Raw genomic sequence first — 21,372 nt, 5'->3', positions numbered from 1 at the left:
CCAATGGAAACAGGGCTAAAGTTTCATCAGGTTGTTAAGAGTCAATGTTAAGGCCAAAACAGACCCAACCACACAAATGCCCGGCTGTCCTGTCTTCAGTCAGCTGTTGGTTCCACAAAAAAAATGGTTATGATGGTCTTATCCATAACCATCGGTTACACAGTTATTGTGCCAGCCCTACACACACACACACACACACACACACACACACACACAGCTTCCACCTGAATGGAGGAAATAAGAAACTTTCTTTGTTAAGGGCAACAGTGAACAATGAGGGATTATTGTCTGTTTATGGGGTTTTGCTACAATCATCTCAGATGTTAGTAAGACTAAATACATAGATAAGGCAAAAGGACACACAGCAAACTTAATTTACATTTTTCTAAACATAGATCAGTATCTACAGAACATATTTGCTTTTTGTCTGGCCCACTGTCACATACAGGGAAGGTGTAAAACGATTTCATGTTTCAATCTGGGCCTCAACTGAGTGATATTGAAGCCCCAGGGCATGATGCTGATGTGGTGTTAAAGGGAGAATGGGAGCATTTAATGGCAGATATAAAGAATCACATCTCCTGGACATCATGAAAAACGACAATCCATTCCTGAGCTGCGGCCGCTACTTTGTTTTGCAGATAAATAAAAGATGACAGACCCTGAATGATTCTCACTGGGCATATTCAATGTTTTCCCCTTGCTTTCAAAATGTCATTGAGACTGAATGAAGTGACCTTCAAATTCCCTGCAGAGCCCACTGGCAATTTCCCCTCTACTACCCTCTTAGCTCTGTGTACATAATACACAGCCAACAGGAGACTCAGAAACCGATTGCAACTCTGCAATAATTGCAAAGGTGCATGTGTGTGTACGTGTGTGCGCGTGTGTGCTACATGCATGTGTACATGCATGTGTATGAGTTATTAGTTATGGAGGATGGCACAACAAAGCGTCTAATATAAAGGGTGACTGCTTCAGAGGCTGACATTGCCTACTAATCACTGTGATAGAACATGTTGCTTTGCGTGATGCTGGATGTGAAGACTGGCAGCCCACCTCCTACACTGTTCTGTTAATGCCTCTTCATCTGCATGGCTGTTTTGATCATTCATCCTGGAATATTAACTGTCTACTCACAGTAATTTTTAATATTGCTGTGTGTGTATGCGTGTGTTGTCTGTATTTCTCAGTTATCAATATAAATCACTATATATTTTAAAGGAAAGTTTGGTTATGCTCATCAAGCCATGACATCACACCAGAACACAGTCAATATGATTATGTGATGACACCATTTTTGCTGATGGACTAACGTTCAGATGAGGCAGTATAGAGGGAGGCCTTGTCTAATGGAGAGTAGCATTAGGGAGAGAAGTCCAAAGGTTAAACATGAAACACACATTGAATCTCACAGCCGATAGACTGCCGTTCCTTCTCTTGTTAGAACAAAAGCTGTACCTGCTGCATGCCGACCCGGTAGCGACGAGCCTATCGTTTCTACTAGTAGAATCGCAATGCTTGTCAATGGCTGACAACTTGACTTTGAGCCAATCAGAGAGCACGAAACCCACGTGGGGAGCCATCAAAAATAAAAATAAAACAATTGGGTATTTTCTCCATACATCCACAGGTGAGCCAGTCCCGATTCATATTTTATTTAACTAGGCAAGTCAGCTAAGAACAAAATCTTATTTACAATGACGGCCTACCAGGGAACAGTGGGTTAACTGCCTTGTTCAGGGGCAGAACGACAGATTTTTACCTTGTCAGCTCAGGGATTCCATCCAGCAACCTTTCGGTTATTGGCCCAATGCTCTAACCACTAGGCAACCTGCCACCCCTCATATGGAATTTGGGCTATGGGATGGTAGGTAGCTAAGTGCACAGACGCAATGCACACAACACTAAATACTTCCTCCAAACTAGCTAACCACTGTAGCTAGTATTGACATAATTACATCATAATGGATTAGCTAGGGCGCGTTCGTAAATTCACTCTGGCTATCTACTCTGATTTCAGAGCACTCTCGTCTGAGTGTGCCAGAGCGCAGAATAACTGACGACCTTACAAACACTCAACACCCGTTGAATATGGCCGGTGTCAGTAAATGTTGGCAAATTTATTTTTACAAAATTAAATTGTTGCCAGCGGCAAGTCACCAACGCTCTGGATAACAGAAAAACGGCCTAACCAGCTCTGCTAGGGCGAGTAAAATGGTCAGAGTGAGGTGTTCTCACATTTGTGTCTGAAAGTAGCTAGTAAGCTAGCCAATATTAGCCAGTTAGCATGGGTGCTTGAATGCCGTTGTGAAGCGAGAACACTCGGATCAACCCTTATTCTGGCCAGTGTCCAGTGTGCGCTCTGAACGCTTCGAGAGAGAAACGCTCTGAATTTACGAACGGACAATCTGACAACGCCCAGAGGGCACACTGAGCGCACTCTGGCACTCCAGATTGAATTTACGAACGCACGATGTTTCATGTTCCAATGAAACATCTGCCTATGTTGGCTGCCGAGTTAGTGCAGTGCTTAGCTAGCTATGTTGTGCTAGCTAGTGAATATGCTAATGCTAGCTAGCTAAGCATTTGGCTATGGGCTGGCACTGGCAGTGTGGGTTTATGGAGAGTGAATTAAATTGTTTCTTCGTAATCTTGCTAGGTAGTTATCTAGCTGTGGTCATCTGGCTAGTATCATCAAGGGCTTTCTTCACTCTTAAAGAAAAAAAAGTGTTAAACAAATCAAAATATGAGTCCAACTGAGATTTTTGGTTCCAACCGCCGTGTCTTTGCGAGATGCAGAATCGGTGAACGGATGATCTCCGCATGTGTGGTTCCCACCGTGAAGCATGGAGGAGGAGGTGTGGAGATGCTTTGCTGGTGACACTGTCAGTGATTTATTTAGAATTCAAGGCACACTTAACCAGCATGGCTACCACAGCATTCTGCAAGCGATACACCACCCCATCTGGTTTGCGCTTAGTGGGACAATCATTTGTTTTTCAACAGGACAATAACCCAAAACACACCTCCAGGCTGTGTAAAGGCTATTTGAGCAAGAAGGAGCGTGATGGAGTGCTGCATCAGATGACCTGGCCTCCTCAATCACCCAACCCAATTGAGATGGTTTGGGATGAGTTGGACCACAGAGTGAAGGAAAAGCAGCTAACAAGTGCTCAGCATATGTGGGAACTCCTTCAAGACTGTTGGAAAAGCATTCCTCATGAAGCTGGTTGAGAGAATGCCAAGAGTGTTGAAAGCTGTCATCAAGGCAAAGGGTGGCTACTTTGAAGAATCTAAAATATATTTAGATTTGTTTAACCCTTTTTTGGTTACTACATGATTCCATATGTGTAATTTCATAGTTTTGATGTCTTCACTATTATTCTACAATGTAGAAAATAGTCAAAAAATATATAGAAAAACCCTGGAATGAGTAGGTGTGTCCAAACTTTTGACTGGTAGGTGCCATATATGACACATGCAATATAACCCTTTTTGGTTTTATCCAGAACCTTTTTTTCTATGAGTGACAAAAAAAGCAACAGTGCAGCTAGCTTGGAATCTAGACCTTCAGCAACACACATGGACATGCATTGTCAAACAACGCTACTGCCACCTTCTGGTTTGGAGTATTTTAAGAAGGCTGAGTGCTGAAGACTTTCATGGTCTTTGCTGTGTGAACATAAGAGATTGACTGCCGACACTGTTCAGAGTTACTAAGTAGGCCTACTGTCAGTAGACAAATGTTTGATAATCCTACTGGTGTGTCTGAGCTATTAAACGAACAGGCAGGACAATTTAGAGTGGCCGTTATATCTAATTACCATACAAAAGGTTATTAGTTCAAAAATACTGTATTGAATATTGAGCCTGAAATACAATGTAAGTTCAACCATACTTTGCCTCTTGGTTATACCATGCTTTCTTTTATCCACGTGACTGAAAACAAGTGATGCACTCAGGTAGGCCTACAAAATTATAATGGATGATGATGCTGATGGGTTTTTTTTTTAATTCTCTCTGTGTACCACATCTTAAAGTATTATATTGATGCTATGTGAAGACAGCAGAGCACTTTGAGAAGCTCTTTTCAGCTGAAGTGTGCAACTTCGGGGCTTTAGCTGCACATGGAGAGTGTGCTTGTAGAGGTAGATACAGTAGCCCATTAGCTGACCGTTCACTACCTTATTGCCCTCAATCGTGTCTTGTGCTCATTATTTAACGTTTACACCGGAAGCAAAAAGTATACTAAATTGTATACAATTATTTAATGAACTAGTTGCGTGAAATAGGTAACAGTATGGCTACAAAATGCACCGTTACTTACCAGATATCTCTGTCTGTGGCACCCCGTTCAGGGTGAAGCCTTTCCCGCTGTAGAACTGTCGGACATCCAAACAGCTCCGGGCTTTACTGTTCGCATTGTCCGCCGACAACGGGACAGCGGATAGAAAAAATAATAGAAGAGCCTGTAGGAAATCCATACTGACAACGAAACAACCAGGTGTAGATCCAAGAGAACGAGTCGAGGCAATTAAAAGAAGTCCTACAAAGCCTCGTATGGCATCCAACCGGTAGATAAAGCCTTCCTTGGCAGTGTATCTCGCTTTGGCGCCGAGGATACAGCTGCAAACACCAGCTGAGCAATCTGTCAGCTCTCCCCGGAGTCCTGTGACGACGTGCAGTATTGGTGCACGCTGTGACTGTCAAGATCAGCCAGTCCTCGCAGTGGAGTCTACTAGACAGAACCGCTCACAAATAAATATCAAATTAATTACTGTAACACGTGTAATCCAAATACACCAATATAACGTAGAAAATACAGGCTCTGCTTTTGTCTGTGAATATTCACAATAATCTTGGATTAAAGTGAATTAAATGGATCAGGTTAACTCCTTCACAAATAACGGAGATGTGTCAGAGAGAAAAGCCGAGTGTTGTGAGCTGAGCACGTAGCACAGCCTGTAGGATTGGAGACGCGCTGGGATACTCCGGCTGGTTTTACTGCGGAGCAGCTGTTTAGGTCCTGCCCCGCAGAGAACAGAGGATGACACCACCTGCAGGCCAGTGCGCCTCTACCTGCAAGTGCAGCCCTTTTATATTAGACATCGCAGCAATCTTGATTCAATAGCCAATACCATCCTACTTATTTTGGTGAAAGACGTGTATCATTCTAGAAAAATCTCTGGAGATTTCGCGTTATGGAGATAAACTCAAATGCCTTTACTATTGGCTCTTGAAATCCACATCTAGACTACTGGATGGGATAACATGATGACAATAGGACAATACTCTGTGTTCACCTGTATGAGTGCTGTTCGTAATCAATATTTTATGCACAGATGCTCACAAGACACAATGACAAGACCATAGGATCTCTATGGAAAAGACCACAGGAGGATGGTGGCACCTTAATTGGGGAGGACGGGTTCGTGGTAATGGCTGGAGCGGTAATAAGTGATACGAAGCATCTTCATTCATTCTCTACACATATTCCTACTGACATAAGCCTACTGTACTGTATACACTAATTTCCAATCTGATTCTTTGCAGGGCACAAAGGTAGCCTTCAGAAGCCTGAGAGAGGGGAGTTTTATCCATCACAGTGGATGGGAGGTCTGACCAGCCACTAAGCTGTAGAAAGGCCACTGGCATGTGTGAGGTGACAGTGTAATTACATGTACAGGGGACAAATTTAGTCTCTCACTAACCACTCTGTAATCCCTGTTAGTAGCAGTAGCAGTGTAGCCTCCCAGGATCTGTACTGGATTAACATGGTGTTGTGGGTTGAGACACGGCCCTTTGTGTGAGTGTGTGTATGTGTTTAATGTATATGTGTGTGTGTATGTGGTTTGTATGCATGTGTTGTGTGGTAGAAGTGTGAAACTCAGGCCTATGTGGGCCTACAAAGCGAGAAAGTTAGAAGACAGAAAGGTCAAGGCACCGATTTCTGTCTGTCTAGGCTCTTGGCATAGTGTTCTCTCTCTCTCTCTCTCTCTCTCTCTCTCTCTCTCTCTCTCTCTCTCTCTGACTGAGAAGCATCAGTGGCTGATCAGCCCTATAGTCAATTTTTTTTGCTTAATGGAGCAGAAGAGTCCATTCACAGAGCATATCTCACATGCATGGATGTATTATTTTATGCTAAATAACACCAAAAGTTGCCTTTAAAGGGACTTGCTGCTGTGGTTTTGATGTGCGTAGGAGTGTTTTTCTCTTTTCTCAGCTCTTATAAAAAAAATGACTCATGAGAAAACAGATCCTTCGCCACAAGATGATAGTACTACTCATACTGAAAGTCGTAGTGGTTAAGTGCATTGCCACATTTAACAAGCACCTTTTGAGCCAAAAACAAACTAAGACTCATTTCCCACATTCTGCTGTTCATGGTGTTCTATTCCATCAAGCTGGTTCTGTGGTTGACCAATATTCTAATCTAACTCATGCACATCTCACACGTCATGTTCAATAAACAGTTTGTTGCCAAGGACTGTTTGCATGTCAATGCAGAAACAAAAAAGTATAGATTATTCACAACAATATATTACAGATGATAATCCAGAGCTATCCATAATAAATAGTCTGCTATCCCATTTGATTGTGTTTATTTGTCAAGACAAGATCATGACGTACTAGGGAGGACTGTTGGGGTAGGCTAATGACAGGAGTCATGACTGATTGGTTTGGAGCTGAATGGTGAGAATGTAAGAATCTACTCTAACCTGAAAACAATACAGTGCCACTCTACCAGTGGTGATTTTAGCATGTACATCTTGGTGGGAAAAAATCAAATAAGTGGGATGCATGCCAGCAGCATACAATACATTTTTGGACTCACCTTGTTGTGCTGTGCTCATTTGAACAGGAAGGTGGCACGGCAGTCCTTCATGGGAAAGTTTGTCATCAAAGTCTGGCATTCTTTGGATTTATGGTGCTTTCAAAACAACTGGTAACTCTGAAAAGGTTGAATCATGATGATGTCATTGATCTTCAGGTTGTAGCTCTAGAAAGAGGCCGGATTTACAATTTCGAGTTGGATGACCGTTCAAAACATATTTTCCCAGTCGGAGCTCGTTTATTCCCGACTTCCCAGTTGTCTTGAACTCACTGAATCAAGTTTTCGCAGTTCCGAGTTAACAGTTGCTTTGAGCGCAGCACAAATCATGCTTCATTGACAGCATTGCCAATGTTGAATGTTTATAATTTTAAACTTGGAAAAGAGTGTGGTCATATTCGGAACCACACACCCACTCCACTGAATAGCAGGCTAGTGACTGGTTTGCAATGCTTGCAGTTATCCACTGTCACTGATTCCTTCCAAACCATTCATTGTTGAATTTGCGATTTCCTACTTGTTGTGTAACGTTTATGTCCAAAGGCCGATGAGCACCGATATGTTTTATCTATAATTTCTCTTCATTATTTATCTTTATATGACAAGGATTACAAGGGATTTGCCAGTAGATCGTCGACTTGAATCATGATGATTACAGCTAGTTAAGATTTTGAAAGTATGATGTTGACATGATCAGTCCAATCAAAGCTACTGTACATATAATGTGATTTGACGTAATTTTATCTGTGGCCAATGACCTTGAGCCTTCTTGGATGGGAACTTGTAATGTAACTCTATGGCAGCACCCAAGGGGCTAGAATTTTCTAGCTCTACCCTTACACTTGGCGGTGACGTAGTGTCCCCATGAGTGACAGAACATTGAGCCAATCACGGCGCAACGCTCAGTATTTTCTTCTGGCTTGCCCCACCACCACAGAAAGCACTGAGTTAGGCTGAAACACCTGCATTTTGGAGCTGCCTTACTCAAGAAAACAAAAAAGAGACTATGTTTGTATGCGGCTTTCTTAACTCAATGATATATATATATTTTACATTGTTTGCAAACTGATATGTGACACATATTAATGCCAAAATAACATGCAAAACAGGCAAGCCCCTGCTAAAAATGTGGGGCTCAGCCCCGCCTGACCTGAATGACGGGTCGCCACTGCACTCTACTATACAACAAATCCTGTTACATGCTGTTTATTACATTTAGTGCGTTCATTCTGATTTGCATGTCACTGTAATTCAATTGTAGCCAGTAAATCTTATGTGACATTTGAATCAGCTGGTCACAGAGAGAGCAAACAGCGGTATATCCTAGTGTATACCTCATTTGCACACCTGTTCTGGATGAGTTGTAGTCCTGACCGTCAGAACATGCAGACGGAGGGAGCTGAACTACCAGCCAGCACATTCCCTTCCTTCACAACATTCCTCTCCTTTTCTGTCAAGCCTTTATCGAGCTGGAAGGTTCCAGTGTCACGTCCTGACCAGTTTAGGTATTATTTGTATTGTAGTTTGGTCAGGACGTGGCAGAGGGTATTTGTTTTGGTTGGTTCGGGGTGGTTGGTTGTGTTTAGGGTGTGTGATTTGTTAGTTCTGGGTGTTGGGTATGTTCTAGGTTGTATGTTCTACATTCTGTCTAGTTTAGTTTTTCTATGTTTAGGTTTGGGTGTGGACTCTCAATTGGAGGCAGGTGTTTCTATTTTCCTCTGATTGAGAGTCCTATATATAGGTATGTGTTTGGGGTTGTTAATTGTGGGTAGTTGTATTTCGCACTGCTGTTATTATTGTAGCCTGTGAAACTGGCGGTCTGTCGGTTTCTTGTTTTTCCTCGTGTTCACAAATAAATAATATGATGAACATGCAACCCGCTGCGCCTTGGTCCTCTCTTCACTACGACAGCCGTGACATCCAGGTCCATGGTGAGACCCGGGACCATATCCACAAAGCATCTCAAATTGGTTTTAAATTTAAGAGCTGCGACCTGGTCTCAGAGCATTTCGTATTATTCTGTACGTAAATCCGATACACTCCATTTAGTGTGGGAGAACCAGGACGAAAGTAATACTTTTAGTTTTTTTCCTAATTACTCAAAGATCGATTAAAAAAAAAAAATGTTATCGTTGAGATAACATCTCTTTTCCAAGAGAGACCTGGTCCAATAGCAGCAGGGGGACAACGTTTCAGACAAAACAACTTACATACACTAACACAACATTAAACAAAACTCTAAACACACATACAGAACAAAAAATTTTTACGTAAAAACACTAAAGTCTTGACTAAAAACAGCTGTCCTAAAGACAATTACACTCTTCTATGATATATACATCGATCAAGTGTTTAAACTCCACCAACGAAACTAGATCATCAAATTTTAAAATGTTTTCAGGAGAGAATTCCAGGACCACGGAGCTAAGTAACTAAAACTATTTCTACCATGACCTGTTTTCATTTTTGGTACTGTTAGAAGCAAATGAGAATGGGACCGTAATTGATATTTATTTACTGACCTGACAAAAAAATAACAGAGATAAAATGGCATTTTACCCAATATGGCCTTAGAAATCAGTGTATACCAGTGTTTAAGCCTACCCAAGGTCAATGACGACCAGCCAACGGCGCTGTAGAGACCACAATGATGTGTTAGACATTTTTGATTTGTAATTAACCTGAGGGCTGCATGATACACTAAATCAAGTGCTCTCGGGGTAGTGGTTAAGGCCTGCATATATATATATAACATCACTAAAATCTAAAACCGGCAGTAATGTACATCGTACCAGCTCCTTCCTGGCCTCAAAAGAAAAACAAGCTTTATGCCGGTAATAAAAACCTATTCTCAGCTTGAGCTTCCTTATCAAGTTCTCTACATGCACAGTGAAGCTCAGCTTTTCATCAACCCACACACCCAAATATTTGTACACTTTAACTTGCTCTATAGTATGTCCAGCCAATGTAGCAATGACATGACAACTGTAATTCAATTTCTAGGGTACATTTGTTTAAATTAAACAGGCTCGAGAACAGAATTACCACAACATTACTTTTGTACCTGTCGGCAGGGCGGGAGTAACAGCTGGCGAGAAGTGCACAACATCGCTCTTATCTCCATGTTTCTGGTTTCTAATGCTTGTACTATCAGCCATAATTTGATGTTTGTGTCGATTTGAATAATTAATGCTATAGGTTCAACATTTATGAAAATAAACCATGTGTCAACATCACAATGGTGTGCAACCACAATATTTTGGCTTATAATAGTTTACATTGTGTTACTTTCATCCCACCCGTCTCTTCTGTAATTTCTCCCAGGCTAACACTCAAGACTAGCTAGCATGATACTTGAAACCTACATCGCTCAAAACCACTTTTTGTTTTGCAGGGAGTTGGTCCTCCACATTAGGAACTTCACTGCCTCATTCTAGCTTCTGAATTATCTGAGAAAAAGGGCTTGTTACTTTCGCCCTGTGTTACTTTCGCCCCAGCTCTCCCCTATTATATGTTACGTTTCATATGGTTTGTATTCATTTGTGGATGTCCATCATCCATTTTGCATGATATGTTACGAATTACAATTATGATATTTACAAAGTTGTGAAACGTACAATATGTTACGAATTTGCAAAACATATGATATGTTACAAATTTGCAAAACATATGATATGTTGCAAATTTGCAAAACATATGATATGTTACAAATTCTAGCTAGACGAGTCTTGTGGGGCCTGTGGGAGTCCTAGAGCAACACATGTACGTGTTCCTGAGTCTCACCTTTCCACATAGGTGTTATATTATTGTGTAGCCCAAACTGTTTGGACGCTACAGACAGAAGTTGGCAGATCGGCTGTACCAACTTCAGACGAGTCCCAAGATGCTTGTGGGGGTCGTAGAGCAAATGAAAACACTATAGGGTTCGTGGGAGTCTCATCTTTCGGATGCAAACCGTTCGGACACTACAGACGATTATGTGAGAAGGCTGATTTTCAGGATGTGTCATGGTCTGACAAACACAACTCTAGGTCGGTCTCCTCGGCGGATTCAGTGATTTGAGACGCATCCAATGCAAAAAAAACAGATATCTCTAGCTTAGCGGTTAGAGCGTTGGGCCAGTAACCGAAAGGTTGCTGGATCGACTTCCCGAGCTGACAAGGTAAAAATCTGTCATTCTGCCCCTGAGCAAGGCAGTTAACCCACTGTTCCCCGGGCACTGTGGATGTTGATTAAGGCAGCCCCCTGCACCTCTCTGATTCAGAGGGGTTGGGTTAAATACAGAAGACACATTTCAGTTGAACGCATTCAGTTGTACAACTGACTAGGTTTCTCCCTTTCCTTAAACCGACAGATTTTTATATTATGCTAATTCGATTTCAGCAGGGGCACGGATATCAACTCTAGTTGGGTATCCCTTTGGAGCGCAACATTACGTTGTTAAAAAATATGCCTACATTGGGCATGCCTATACATATGGCAATTGAAGGCTTCTAGGGCTTATGTTAACTTTGATTGTGTTTAAGGAAAACGATAGGCCTTTCAAACGTTGTATGCAACGTTGTATGCAACATTATCGGCAAGTGACTTGATTGATACCTACTGTGCCAAAGCGATTTAGAGTTGTTAATCTGAATATACATTGAAATAACCTGATGTAGGTAAATAAATAATGGAAAGAAAAACATGTTTATTTATTAGCCTAGTGGGTATAAGTATTTAGCCATGTCATGTGAAATAGGCCTCGTGAAATAATTGTAAAAAGTGCAAGAGATAAGGCCTACTGTTGCATGTAGGTTTAGATTATTTATGGATTGATCCTATCAAAATAGAAATATCAAAACATTATTTTAACAACTCCAAAGCAATTGCGTGTGGCGCAGGAACCACTGACTCGCTGCATTTAAAAAAATAATCAACACCTGCTGGTAGCAGGTGGCAGGCAGGTAGCCAACGGATACGAGAATTGGGCCAGAAACTGAAAGGTCGCTGGTTCGAATTCCCGAGCAGACTACGTAAAATAAAAAATATATAATTCTGTTGATGTGCCCTTGACCAAGGTACTTAACTCTAATTGCTCCAGTAAGTCACTCTGGATAAGAGTGTCTGCTAAATGACTAAAATGCTAAATGAAATAAATACCTGTAACTCTCAACTGGTTAGGACAGCTGATGAGGTGTCCATTTTGTATGATTCTGTGTGTAAATCCGAGACACTCCATTTAGTATGAAGTGTTAGTTTTGTATGAATTAATTTGTGGATGTCCATCACCCATTTCATATGATATGCTAGGAATTACAATTCATATTAGATTTATGTTACAAATTTGCAAAATGTATGATATGTTAAACATTTTCTAAACGTATGATACAGTATGTTACAGAATTTAACTAGGTGGCTAACGTTAGCTAGCTCGCTAATGTTAGCTAGGCTAAGGGTTATGGTTAGGGGAAGGGTTAGCTAACATGCTAAGTAGGTGCAAAATATTAAAAAAATAGTAAGTAGTTGAAAAGTTGCTAATTAGCTCAAATAGTCTGTGATAATATTCGAACTAGCAACATTTAGGTTGCTAGCCGTTCACGTTATACGTCAACCCATCCACCCCGATCAAGCACTCTACTTTCGTTTTTGCCATAAGTAACCATCTGTCTTATGTAACCATACGAAACGTAACATATCACACTAAATGCTCCGAGACAAGATTGGAATCCCAGAAGTCTAGGAGATCTCCACCAAAGCTCTATGCCCTCCTTACCATTTCTCCATGACAGATGACCTCTCATGCTCTACGGTCCCCCAGGGCAGGCTGCTAATCTCAGTCCATCCCCTCAGCCCGTCATTGCTAAAACACCGAATTAACAACACACATTTGATGGATGAACACCAATTGAACTGAATGAACAGGTTAACTGTGAGGCTTAACCCACTATGTACACATGCACAACCCACACACTTATCCCAGGTTTAAGACTCCACAGGGATGAAAGAGTGGGAAATAGAACGATGGTCAAAAATAGACATGGGTTCAACACATCTACATGTGCTGTATTGGCTATGCGTTTATGTGTGTGTCTGTGGCTCTGTGTGTGGTGCATTCCTGCAGAGTGGTGATGACAGTCTTGGGGTTGGAGGACAGGGCTTAGGTCAGAGGGGGCTGGGCTCAGCTGAGGAGTAGAGGGGGCTGGGTGGTAGAGGGGGCTACAGCTCTCTGGGTCTGGCTCCTTGGATGGTGCTCTGCTCTGCTCTGCCTCTGTCTGGATTGTGAGAGGTCCTGGAATAGCTCTGTGCTCTGCTCTGTGCTGCTGGCCTGGCAGAGAGAAGCAGCTGGTCCGCTAGCTCCGCTGATCCCTGCCTCTCCCTGACTGGAGGAATCCCTGCTATTAATGGAACATTATTACAAAGCACCATGGGACTATAGCAGCATTACAAAGGGTAACCCCGTCATCGGCCAAGCTAAATCCTATTCAATCTTTGTGATAGAAAACTGAATTCAATAGACTAATGGAGTTGAGCCAAAATCATGTGGCCTGGCCTGGCCAAGCTCCAGGTCCAGCCACAGTGTCACAGACGCTCTGGCACTTTGTTCATCTACTGTATGTAGAAATCTGATGTTAGGTTAACCTCTTGAGATGAAGCGTTGGCATAAATCAATTTACTATTTTTCTTCCTTTGTGTGTTTTTTTATCAAACCGTTTGTACGTCGGATTGGATTTCACCTTTAACCTTTGTAGCATTTGGTGAATTTGATCAACTTGGGTACCTTGTAGACTTGTCAGAACACGTTCAGTTGCACTTAGACATAGTGGAAGTTTGTGAAACCAGCATTCTGTCTCTCTCTCCTTGTGGTTATGGGCTCTGCCTCACAGGTTACTTGATATTCAGTGAGAGATGTATTTATCATCCAGCAGGGCCTGTAGGGCACTGGTAGTGATTGGCAGCAGTTAGTGGGGTTTGGCAGCAGCCCTTGCCAATCCAATCACTGTAATCCGGTGAAGGGCCAGAGGGCAATGAGCAGCGGCAGCCAGCACAGTCTAGCCCTGTCTAGCCCTGCGTAGCCTAGCCTTGCCTAGCCTAGCCCGGCTTAGCTCAAGAGGCACAGAGTAGCAGAAACAACATGGGCATGCACTGTTTGGCAAAGCCATGCAGAATCCCCAGCACAGATCTGGAAATATACTGTAGAAAATCCTTGTTTGAGAAGCAAATCTTCCCCAATACAATATTCAACTTCCTTTATTAGTATTCATATCAACACCGCAAGCACACTGTCTCATAGCAGATGAGAAAAGAATGTTCACAGCTTGACGGTTTGGCTATGCATGACTAGACCTGAAATAAAACATGTCCTTACCACACTAACAGTTTTCTCAGGAACAGCTTGGCTAAGTGCCTCGACAAACACTTTGAACAGTTTGAGGAAAACAAATTAGACTCTTTCATGCAAACTTACACAATCTCAGTCAGAGAATGCAAAGAGAAAAATGAGGAAAGACACAGTGTGGCAGGTACATCATGGTCAGGTTGACTGTTATATGTTTATTAAAATGCCAATGCGAGTCTACAAAGTCTCCATCCGTTTCAGACAAAGGGCCAGTCTAATATATCAGTCCTGTCATCACTCACCTGGCTCTGAACATTTCTGGCCTTTTAAAGGGGTTGCAAAGCAAGATTAGCCTCACAAGCCGCCTGGCTCGCGAGTTTACATGAATAGTTCACTACCACGGAATCAGCGCAGAGGTAATCAGTCTGGTACTGTAATTACGAGGCTAAAGCAAAATCTCATCATATCAAAAGGTCTGATTGGCCAATTAACATTGACATTCAAAGGAGTGGAGCGGCAATGATGAGGTACATTACTGGACCTGGCATTCAGAACTAACAGGTGAGCCATAGGGTGCATTGCTATCCAGTATAGCAGAATATTAGACCTGTCACTCACTCTGTCTCCTGGCAACAGCTCAACGCCACCTGGACAGACATGGAGTTCATGGGGGTCTTTATTGAGCTGAAGGCTCTTTTTATATGCAGATTTTGTTTCCTTGTTAGGTAAAACACACTTGGTTATCGTAAACCTGAAACTTCATGCAGGACGGAGGTGTTTGCAGCATCCCTTTAAAGATGGAATCTGCAGTAGGGGAAACAGCACCACTGACCCCCCCACGGCCGTTGTTATTGTTTTTCTTTTGTTGACGAAGCGGAGGTGAGGAGCGTTGTGTAACCTGGTATAAAAAAAAATCCAGTACTATTCTGCTGCATTGATGTCTGAGGGAAAAAACTGTGTTGGTTGTTTGCAGTAACTTCTTTGTTGTTGTAATATCGCAAACAGACGTGCCAGTTTCACTATTTAGGATTCCAGCTTTAAACTTAGCCATTTCTGTACTAAGAAAATTAAACATTTAAACCAAAGATGAACATTGTGTGTGACTTCAAATATATACATTTATACACTTGCCATTATAACAGAGGGGATCTTTGTGCAATGGATGCGTGTTAACTAGGATGTCAGTGTGTGGGAACATATGTTGAGGGTCGGGCTTGGTGCCCATCAAAACATACAGGCAAAATAATTTGGTGAAGTTTATATAAAAGGTATCCAAAAACCTGTTATTCCTCTATTTCCACAGCAACAACTCCAATAAAGCCCTTGTTATCCTATCCTTATACAGTACAAACTGTATATTTACATAAATATGTGTATTTACATTTGTCCAATAAATCAGTTCTAGTACTGTACAAGCCATTATTATAAGTTGTTACAATTAAAGTAAATTATATGGTAAAGAAACCCACATGTAGACATAAGTATAGGTAAATAAAGGCACACAAACAAACAAATACACAATCAAAGTCCCACATGAGACCATATAAAACATGTACAGTGTGCTCGGTGACTATTGACAGAAGGCATAATCAAACGCAAACTAAGTAACAAATAGAGAGAGCCCAGAGGACATGGCAGTTGGCTTTGGGTGTGGACAGGTGAGGAGAGATGATGTCTGTGTTGGGCCTGATTACATTCTTAAGTTCAGCTGTTTCTGAACTTTACTGTTCATGACCTAAACCTAGGGACTACAGGAGAACCAAGAGAGTAGTGGGACATATAGCTGACCACATCTGACGGTCAACTGACCAGGCAGTCCAGAGAACCAGAGAGGAGGAGGCAGTGAGGACAAAGCAGAGGTAAAGGCAGCAAGGGAGAGACAGAGAGAGAGAGAGAGAAATGCAGACATCCTATAATCGCACAAACACAGCCGTGCAGTCCAGCTCCCGCCAACTAACAGAGAGCAGCTGGGGAAAAGCCGCAGGTTGGCTGGGGAGCACCTCCTCTTGTCCTTCTCATCCTCCTCTTCCTGCTTTTCCTTCTTGTGAAGGCTCCCCACCTCTCTCCAGTGCTCAGTGGCGTCATCAGCGGAGGGGAAGGGGGTCTCAGAGTTGGTGTCATGGTAACCCCAAGGCAGACAGGAGGGTGATGAGGGTGATGGTGATAGCTGGGTGGTGTGTTGGGGTGTGGCCCGCAGCTTTCACAGCTACCTGTGGAGGGGGTTGAATGGTAGGGACCTGGCGTGGGGGCTCCCTGGCTCCTGGGCTCTTCCCCAGAGGAACACCAGCAGTGGCCACGTCCACTCTCTCATTCTCATCTGGGGAGGGAAACAGAGAGAGATACCAGATAGAGCTATTACTGTCACGTCAAAGAGGTAGAAGGGGATAGAAAGAGAGGACAGAACAATTAAGACAGAGGGAGTGAGGTATCCTAACACAGACACACACAAACCTGTTCCAGGAGATCTACAAAACCTTAGATCATTTGAAACTCGCTACTGACAGATAATACACTCACAAAACAAGGAGACAAAAACGAATGTTTACAGTAAATTTGTGAGAACAACTCTGTCAAAGATGAACCCTACTTGGTTTCATGAGTTTCGTGGGTTTTTTCACCCCGCAGCTTTGAATCAAGGGTGAGCTGTGGTGAGTAAATCACTGAGACAGTAACGGGACTGATAGTGGTATATAGTGAATGTAATGACAGCTAACAACATGAACCTGACAGCAGTTACAGCTAAAGCCAGTTAATGATCCACAGACATACAAGCTCCTGTGTGTGTATGTATAGTATGCAAGAACACACACAAAGTATTTAGATATTTATTTGCATAGGCCTATTTCTTTTAGTTAGATGGCCGTCCACAAATACACATACTGTACCAGTCATGCAAATGTTTTTCTTTATTTTTATTATTTTCTACATTGTGTAATAATAGTGAAGACACCAAAACTATGAAATAACACATATGGAATCATGTAGTAACCAACAAAGTGCTAAATGAAAATATATTTTATATTTGAGATTCTTCAAAGTAGTCACCCTTTTCCTTGATGACAGCTTTGCACACTCACCAGCAAAGCACCCCCACACCATCACACCTCCTCCATGCTTCACAGTGGGAACCACAACATGCGGAAATCATGCGTTCACCTACTTTGCGTCTCTCAAAGACACGGCGGTTGGAAACAAATCTCAAAGTTGGACTCATCAGACCAAAAGACAGATTTCCACCGGTCTAAATGTCCATTGCTTGTGTTTCTTGGCCCAAGCAAGTCTCTTCTTATTGGTGTCCTTTAGTAGTGGTTTCTTTGCAGCAATTCGACCATGAAGGCCTGATTCATGCAGTCTCCTCTGAACAGTTGATGTTGAGATGTGTCTGTTACTTGAACTCTGTGAAGCATTTACTCGGGCTGCAATATCTGAGGCTGGTAACTCTAATGAACTTATCCTCTGCAGCAGAAGTAACTCTGGGTCTTCCTTTCCTGTGGCGGTCCTCATGAGAGCCAGTTTCATTAGAGCGCTTGATGTTTTTTGCGACAGCACTTGAAATTTTCCGCATTCACTGACCTTCCTGTCTTAAAGTAATGATGGACTGTCATTTGTCTTTACTTATTTGAGCTGTTCTTGTCATAATATGGATTTGGTATTTTACCAAATAGGGCTATCTTCTGTATACCACCCCTACCTTGTCACAACACAACTGATTGGCTCAAACGCATTAAGAAGGAAATAAATTCCACAAATTAACAAGGCACACCTGTTAATTGAAATGCATTCCAGGTGACTACCTCATGAAGCTGGTTGAGAGAATGCCAAGTGTGCAATGCTGTCATCAAGGCAAAGGGTGGCTATTTGAAGAATCTCAAATATATTTAGATTTGTTTAACACTTTTTTGGTTACTATATGATTCCATATGTGTTATTTCATAGTTTTGATGTCTTCACTATTATTCTATAATGTAGAAAATAGTAAAAAATAAAGAAAAACCCTTGAATGAGTAGGTGTGTCTAAACTTTTGACTGGTACTGTACATATACACAGGTGTGCACGAGTGTGAGGTAAGTTTTAATCAATCAGTGTGTCTCCCTGCCCAGGCGAGGTCCTTAGTAGAAGCAGGCTGGAGGCTTGGTTTGTCCTCAAAGAGAGTTGTTGTTCCAGCAGATACACAACATATGTCTGGAGAACACACTCCAGGTGCCCCTCTTCTGCTCAACGGCACTATGTGTGTGTGTGTGTGTGTGTGTGTGTGTGTGTGTGTGTGTGTGTGTGTGTGTGTGTGTGTGTGTGTGTGTGTGTGTGTGTGTGTGTGTGTGTGTGTGTGTGTGTGTGTGTGTGTGTGTGTGTGTGTGTGTGTGTGTGTGTGTACGTGTGGTGATGCACTGGTGTCGGCTGGCATGCATTTCACTCCCTGACAAAACTTCTTCCTGCTCCCAGGAGTGTTGGCTGAGCTAAATGAGTGGATTAAGACAGTAAAGGCATCACGGACAGCCGAGGGGAGAAACGGAGCACAACAGACACGTCCTCTCACAATGGCCATTGTACTCACACTACAATAGACAAAGGAGCTCTATCTCCCATTGCAATGAGGTGAGCTGTATCTGATCATTACAAAATCATTATCGGAGATGAACAAACAGCCCCCATAGGCCTATTGACTTTAGCGATTGTATTGGCAGGATGTGCACATCCCAATGTGTTTGCCTGAATGTTTACAGACGTCTTGGTGAATGTAAATCTGTGCATGAGAAAATCAGTGTGGGTCCTCAACAGATGATTTAATAGCGCCAGAATGTTTAGTCACTCTGCATCTGTCCTGGATTTCATGCCATCTCAGTCACTGGCTGTGAGGAAACGTATATTCTCTGGAGAGTCAGGCTCATTCTCATTCAATCTGCACTGGGACAAGCAGCACAAACACACAACTTTGTATGTGTGTTTGTGTGCACACATGCATATGTAAAGGTGTGTGGGTGTATGCGTGCATGTGTGTTTAGAGGTCAGGGGTAATTGAGACAGTTTAGGGAGGAGGACATGACAGAGGATAGTGGTAGAGCAGTAGAGCTGGTGGTAATGGGGCACTGAGCCTCCTGTCTACTCGTCTACATGCCCTACAGCACCGCTGTCTCCTAGCAATGCAGGTTGACGTTTATTGTCATGAGTCTTGCCCTGGAGGCAGAACTGAGCGGTTTCCGCTAGATGGGCCAGCTACAGAGTACAAAATTGGCTATATCGTAAAAATGAATGAAAAAAAATGTGCTTAAGTTTTAAGGTTAGCGTTAGGCATTACAGTTAGCAGTGTGGTTAAGGTTAGGGTTAAATCAGATTTTATGACTTTGTGGCTGTGCCAGCTAGTGACCATAAATCCCATTGTGAGAGGGGGAATGGAAGCTTTTAGTGCGCAACAGGGAGTGACAATTGAATGCAAGCTTCACACATTTTGCATTATTGTTAAAACATTCTAGACTGTTTATCTATGGGTAACAGGGTTGACGTGTTAAATACTCGACCCGCTCAGTTGTCCACCACAAAACCAGAAAATGATGTCAAAATGCTGAATCTTGGCACTTTAGCAAGTCTTTATTAATGTAAAAAAATCTGGATTTATTGAATTCTCAATGTGGTCTATATTAAAAGGGCACTTCATTGAATATAACATTCAATATTGGCCCACAATTTCTACTTAAAATATTAAAGGAACACAAAAAGCAATAATTTATTGGAAAAACCCTGCTTTGAATATGCATTTTTTATTGTAATGTGTGTAATTTGAGGGTGTACTGTATTGGAATGAGTATGTCCCAGTTACTATGAAAGGCTGTTACAACACAGTGTGAAGGGTTAGTAGTGAGACACAATCAGGGACACTGCCAGGTTTGATGTATGCATCCTGTATTGTGGCCAGACTACGTGTCTGATAGAGATGTCAGCTCCTACAGATCTGGGCTGAGGAAAGAGTCCCTCAGCTCTGCCTGCTTTCAGCTTGGGCGTTGTGGGGGTTGGCGTATGCAAGGGGTTTGCAATGGGCGACAGCAGGGGCTCTCGAGCATGGTGAGGGGAAATAAATCACCCAGCCGGGAGACATCGCCGTGACAACCCAGAGGAATTCGCCCAGCGAGCGGAGCCAGACAGGGTGAAATATGGAGGAGATCTCAGACCCAGCTGCAGATGCTTGCCTCCCTGCCTGCCTCTGCCTGGCTTCAGCAGAGCACATCGCTTCCTCTCTCACACAGACATGTTCATGAAAGGAGGAACACCATGGTCCATCAGGATTTCTGTTTGTCACAATCTTCTCTTGACTGATGAGCTAATTTTATACCTACAGGCCATTCCTTGTGGTCTTTGGCTGAATGGAAATATGTACTCTAATCAGCTGGAGGCCTGTTTCACCTGGACTGCCCTTGTTTTGGATACAGTAACAGTTGTGTAACACTCAGCTTTTTGACAAAGCAGGAAATCATAAATATGGCAAATGGCCAAAAAACAAGGCCTTTGGTAGGGCAGGAATGTCATTAAAACAAAGGAAGGACATGTGGTGTGTGTGCCACTCCTAACCACCTGAGCCAGAGCGTGGCGCTTCAGTGTCACACTATAACAAGGCAACAGTCACCATGGCGGTCGGAAAACGTGACAACGTCCCGTCGTTGGGTGGGTCGGGACGTTGTGAGATCAGACATGGGGAATTGAGCCCCCCCCCCCAAGGCCAGAGGCATCAGGCCAGTCAGTCATTAGCCTGCTCCAACCCAGGGGAGGAGCAGTCAAACCCCACTGTCAACACCCACACAGGAGGAGAGGGGTGGACACCCCATTTTCTCACCTTCAGTGACAGCTAGTGGGGGAATTCACTCAGCACTGTGTTGTGTGACTGTATGCTGGACAGGTGTTTCTTGGAGATGCCCCGTGACAACAAACAGGAGATGCAGCATGTCAGGGCTAGAACACAGGCAGGATTCAGATTGGCTGAGGTGAGGTCACCTTAATTATAGTTTACCATGTTGATGCAGTCTGCGGCCCTTTATGTGGAAAACACCAGTCTTATAATTATCAATACACACATACACATACCAGGACATAAGATACGGGCTGGGGTTTCACTGTGTGACACATGCAAACAGTGGTCTGAGCTCCTGCCAGAGACCTGTGTGGTACCGGTAAGGGAGCATCCTTTGTGCCATGTCTGAGACTGCTGATGGATATGAGGAGGGAGGATTGAGG

The 21,372-nt window shown here is 42.8% G+C and overlaps 2 protein-coding genes across 2 annotated transcripts in view; both read right to left on the bottom strand.

The window, feature by feature from the left end:
* Positions 1 to 5,055, bottom strand: part of gpc1a (glypican 1a) — a 47,840-nt gene extending 42,785 nt beyond the window's left edge. The window contains exon 1 of the mRNA XM_014216575.3: positions 4,331 to 5,055. Within this exon, the coding sequence (XP_014072050.2) occupies positions 4,331 to 4,487 (157 nt within the window). The 5' untranslated portion in view covers positions 4,488 to 5,055. The remainder of the gene's footprint in view (positions 1 to 4,330) is intronic.
* A 9,278-nt stretch (positions 5,056 to 14,333) lies between these two features.
* The window catches only part of gpc5b (glypican 5b), a 74,979-nt gene continuing 67,940 nt past the window's right edge, over positions 14,334 to 21,372 (bottom strand). Inside the window, exon 9 of the mRNA XM_014216570.3 lies at positions 14,334 to 16,470. Coding sequence (XP_014072045.1) covers positions 16,271 to 16,470 — 200 coding nt within the window. The 3' untranslated portion in view covers positions 14,334 to 16,270. The remainder of the gene's footprint in view (positions 16,471 to 21,372) is intronic.

Source organism: Salmo salar, chromosome 10 (genome assembly GCF_965601325.2).
Source record: "Salmo salar chromosome 10, fSalSal1, whole genome shotgun sequence".
Taxonomy (NCBI): domain Eukaryota; kingdom Metazoa; phylum Chordata; class Actinopteri; order Salmoniformes; family Salmonidae; genus Salmo; species Salmo salar.
This window is presented reverse-complemented; position numbering and strand designations above follow the sequence as displayed.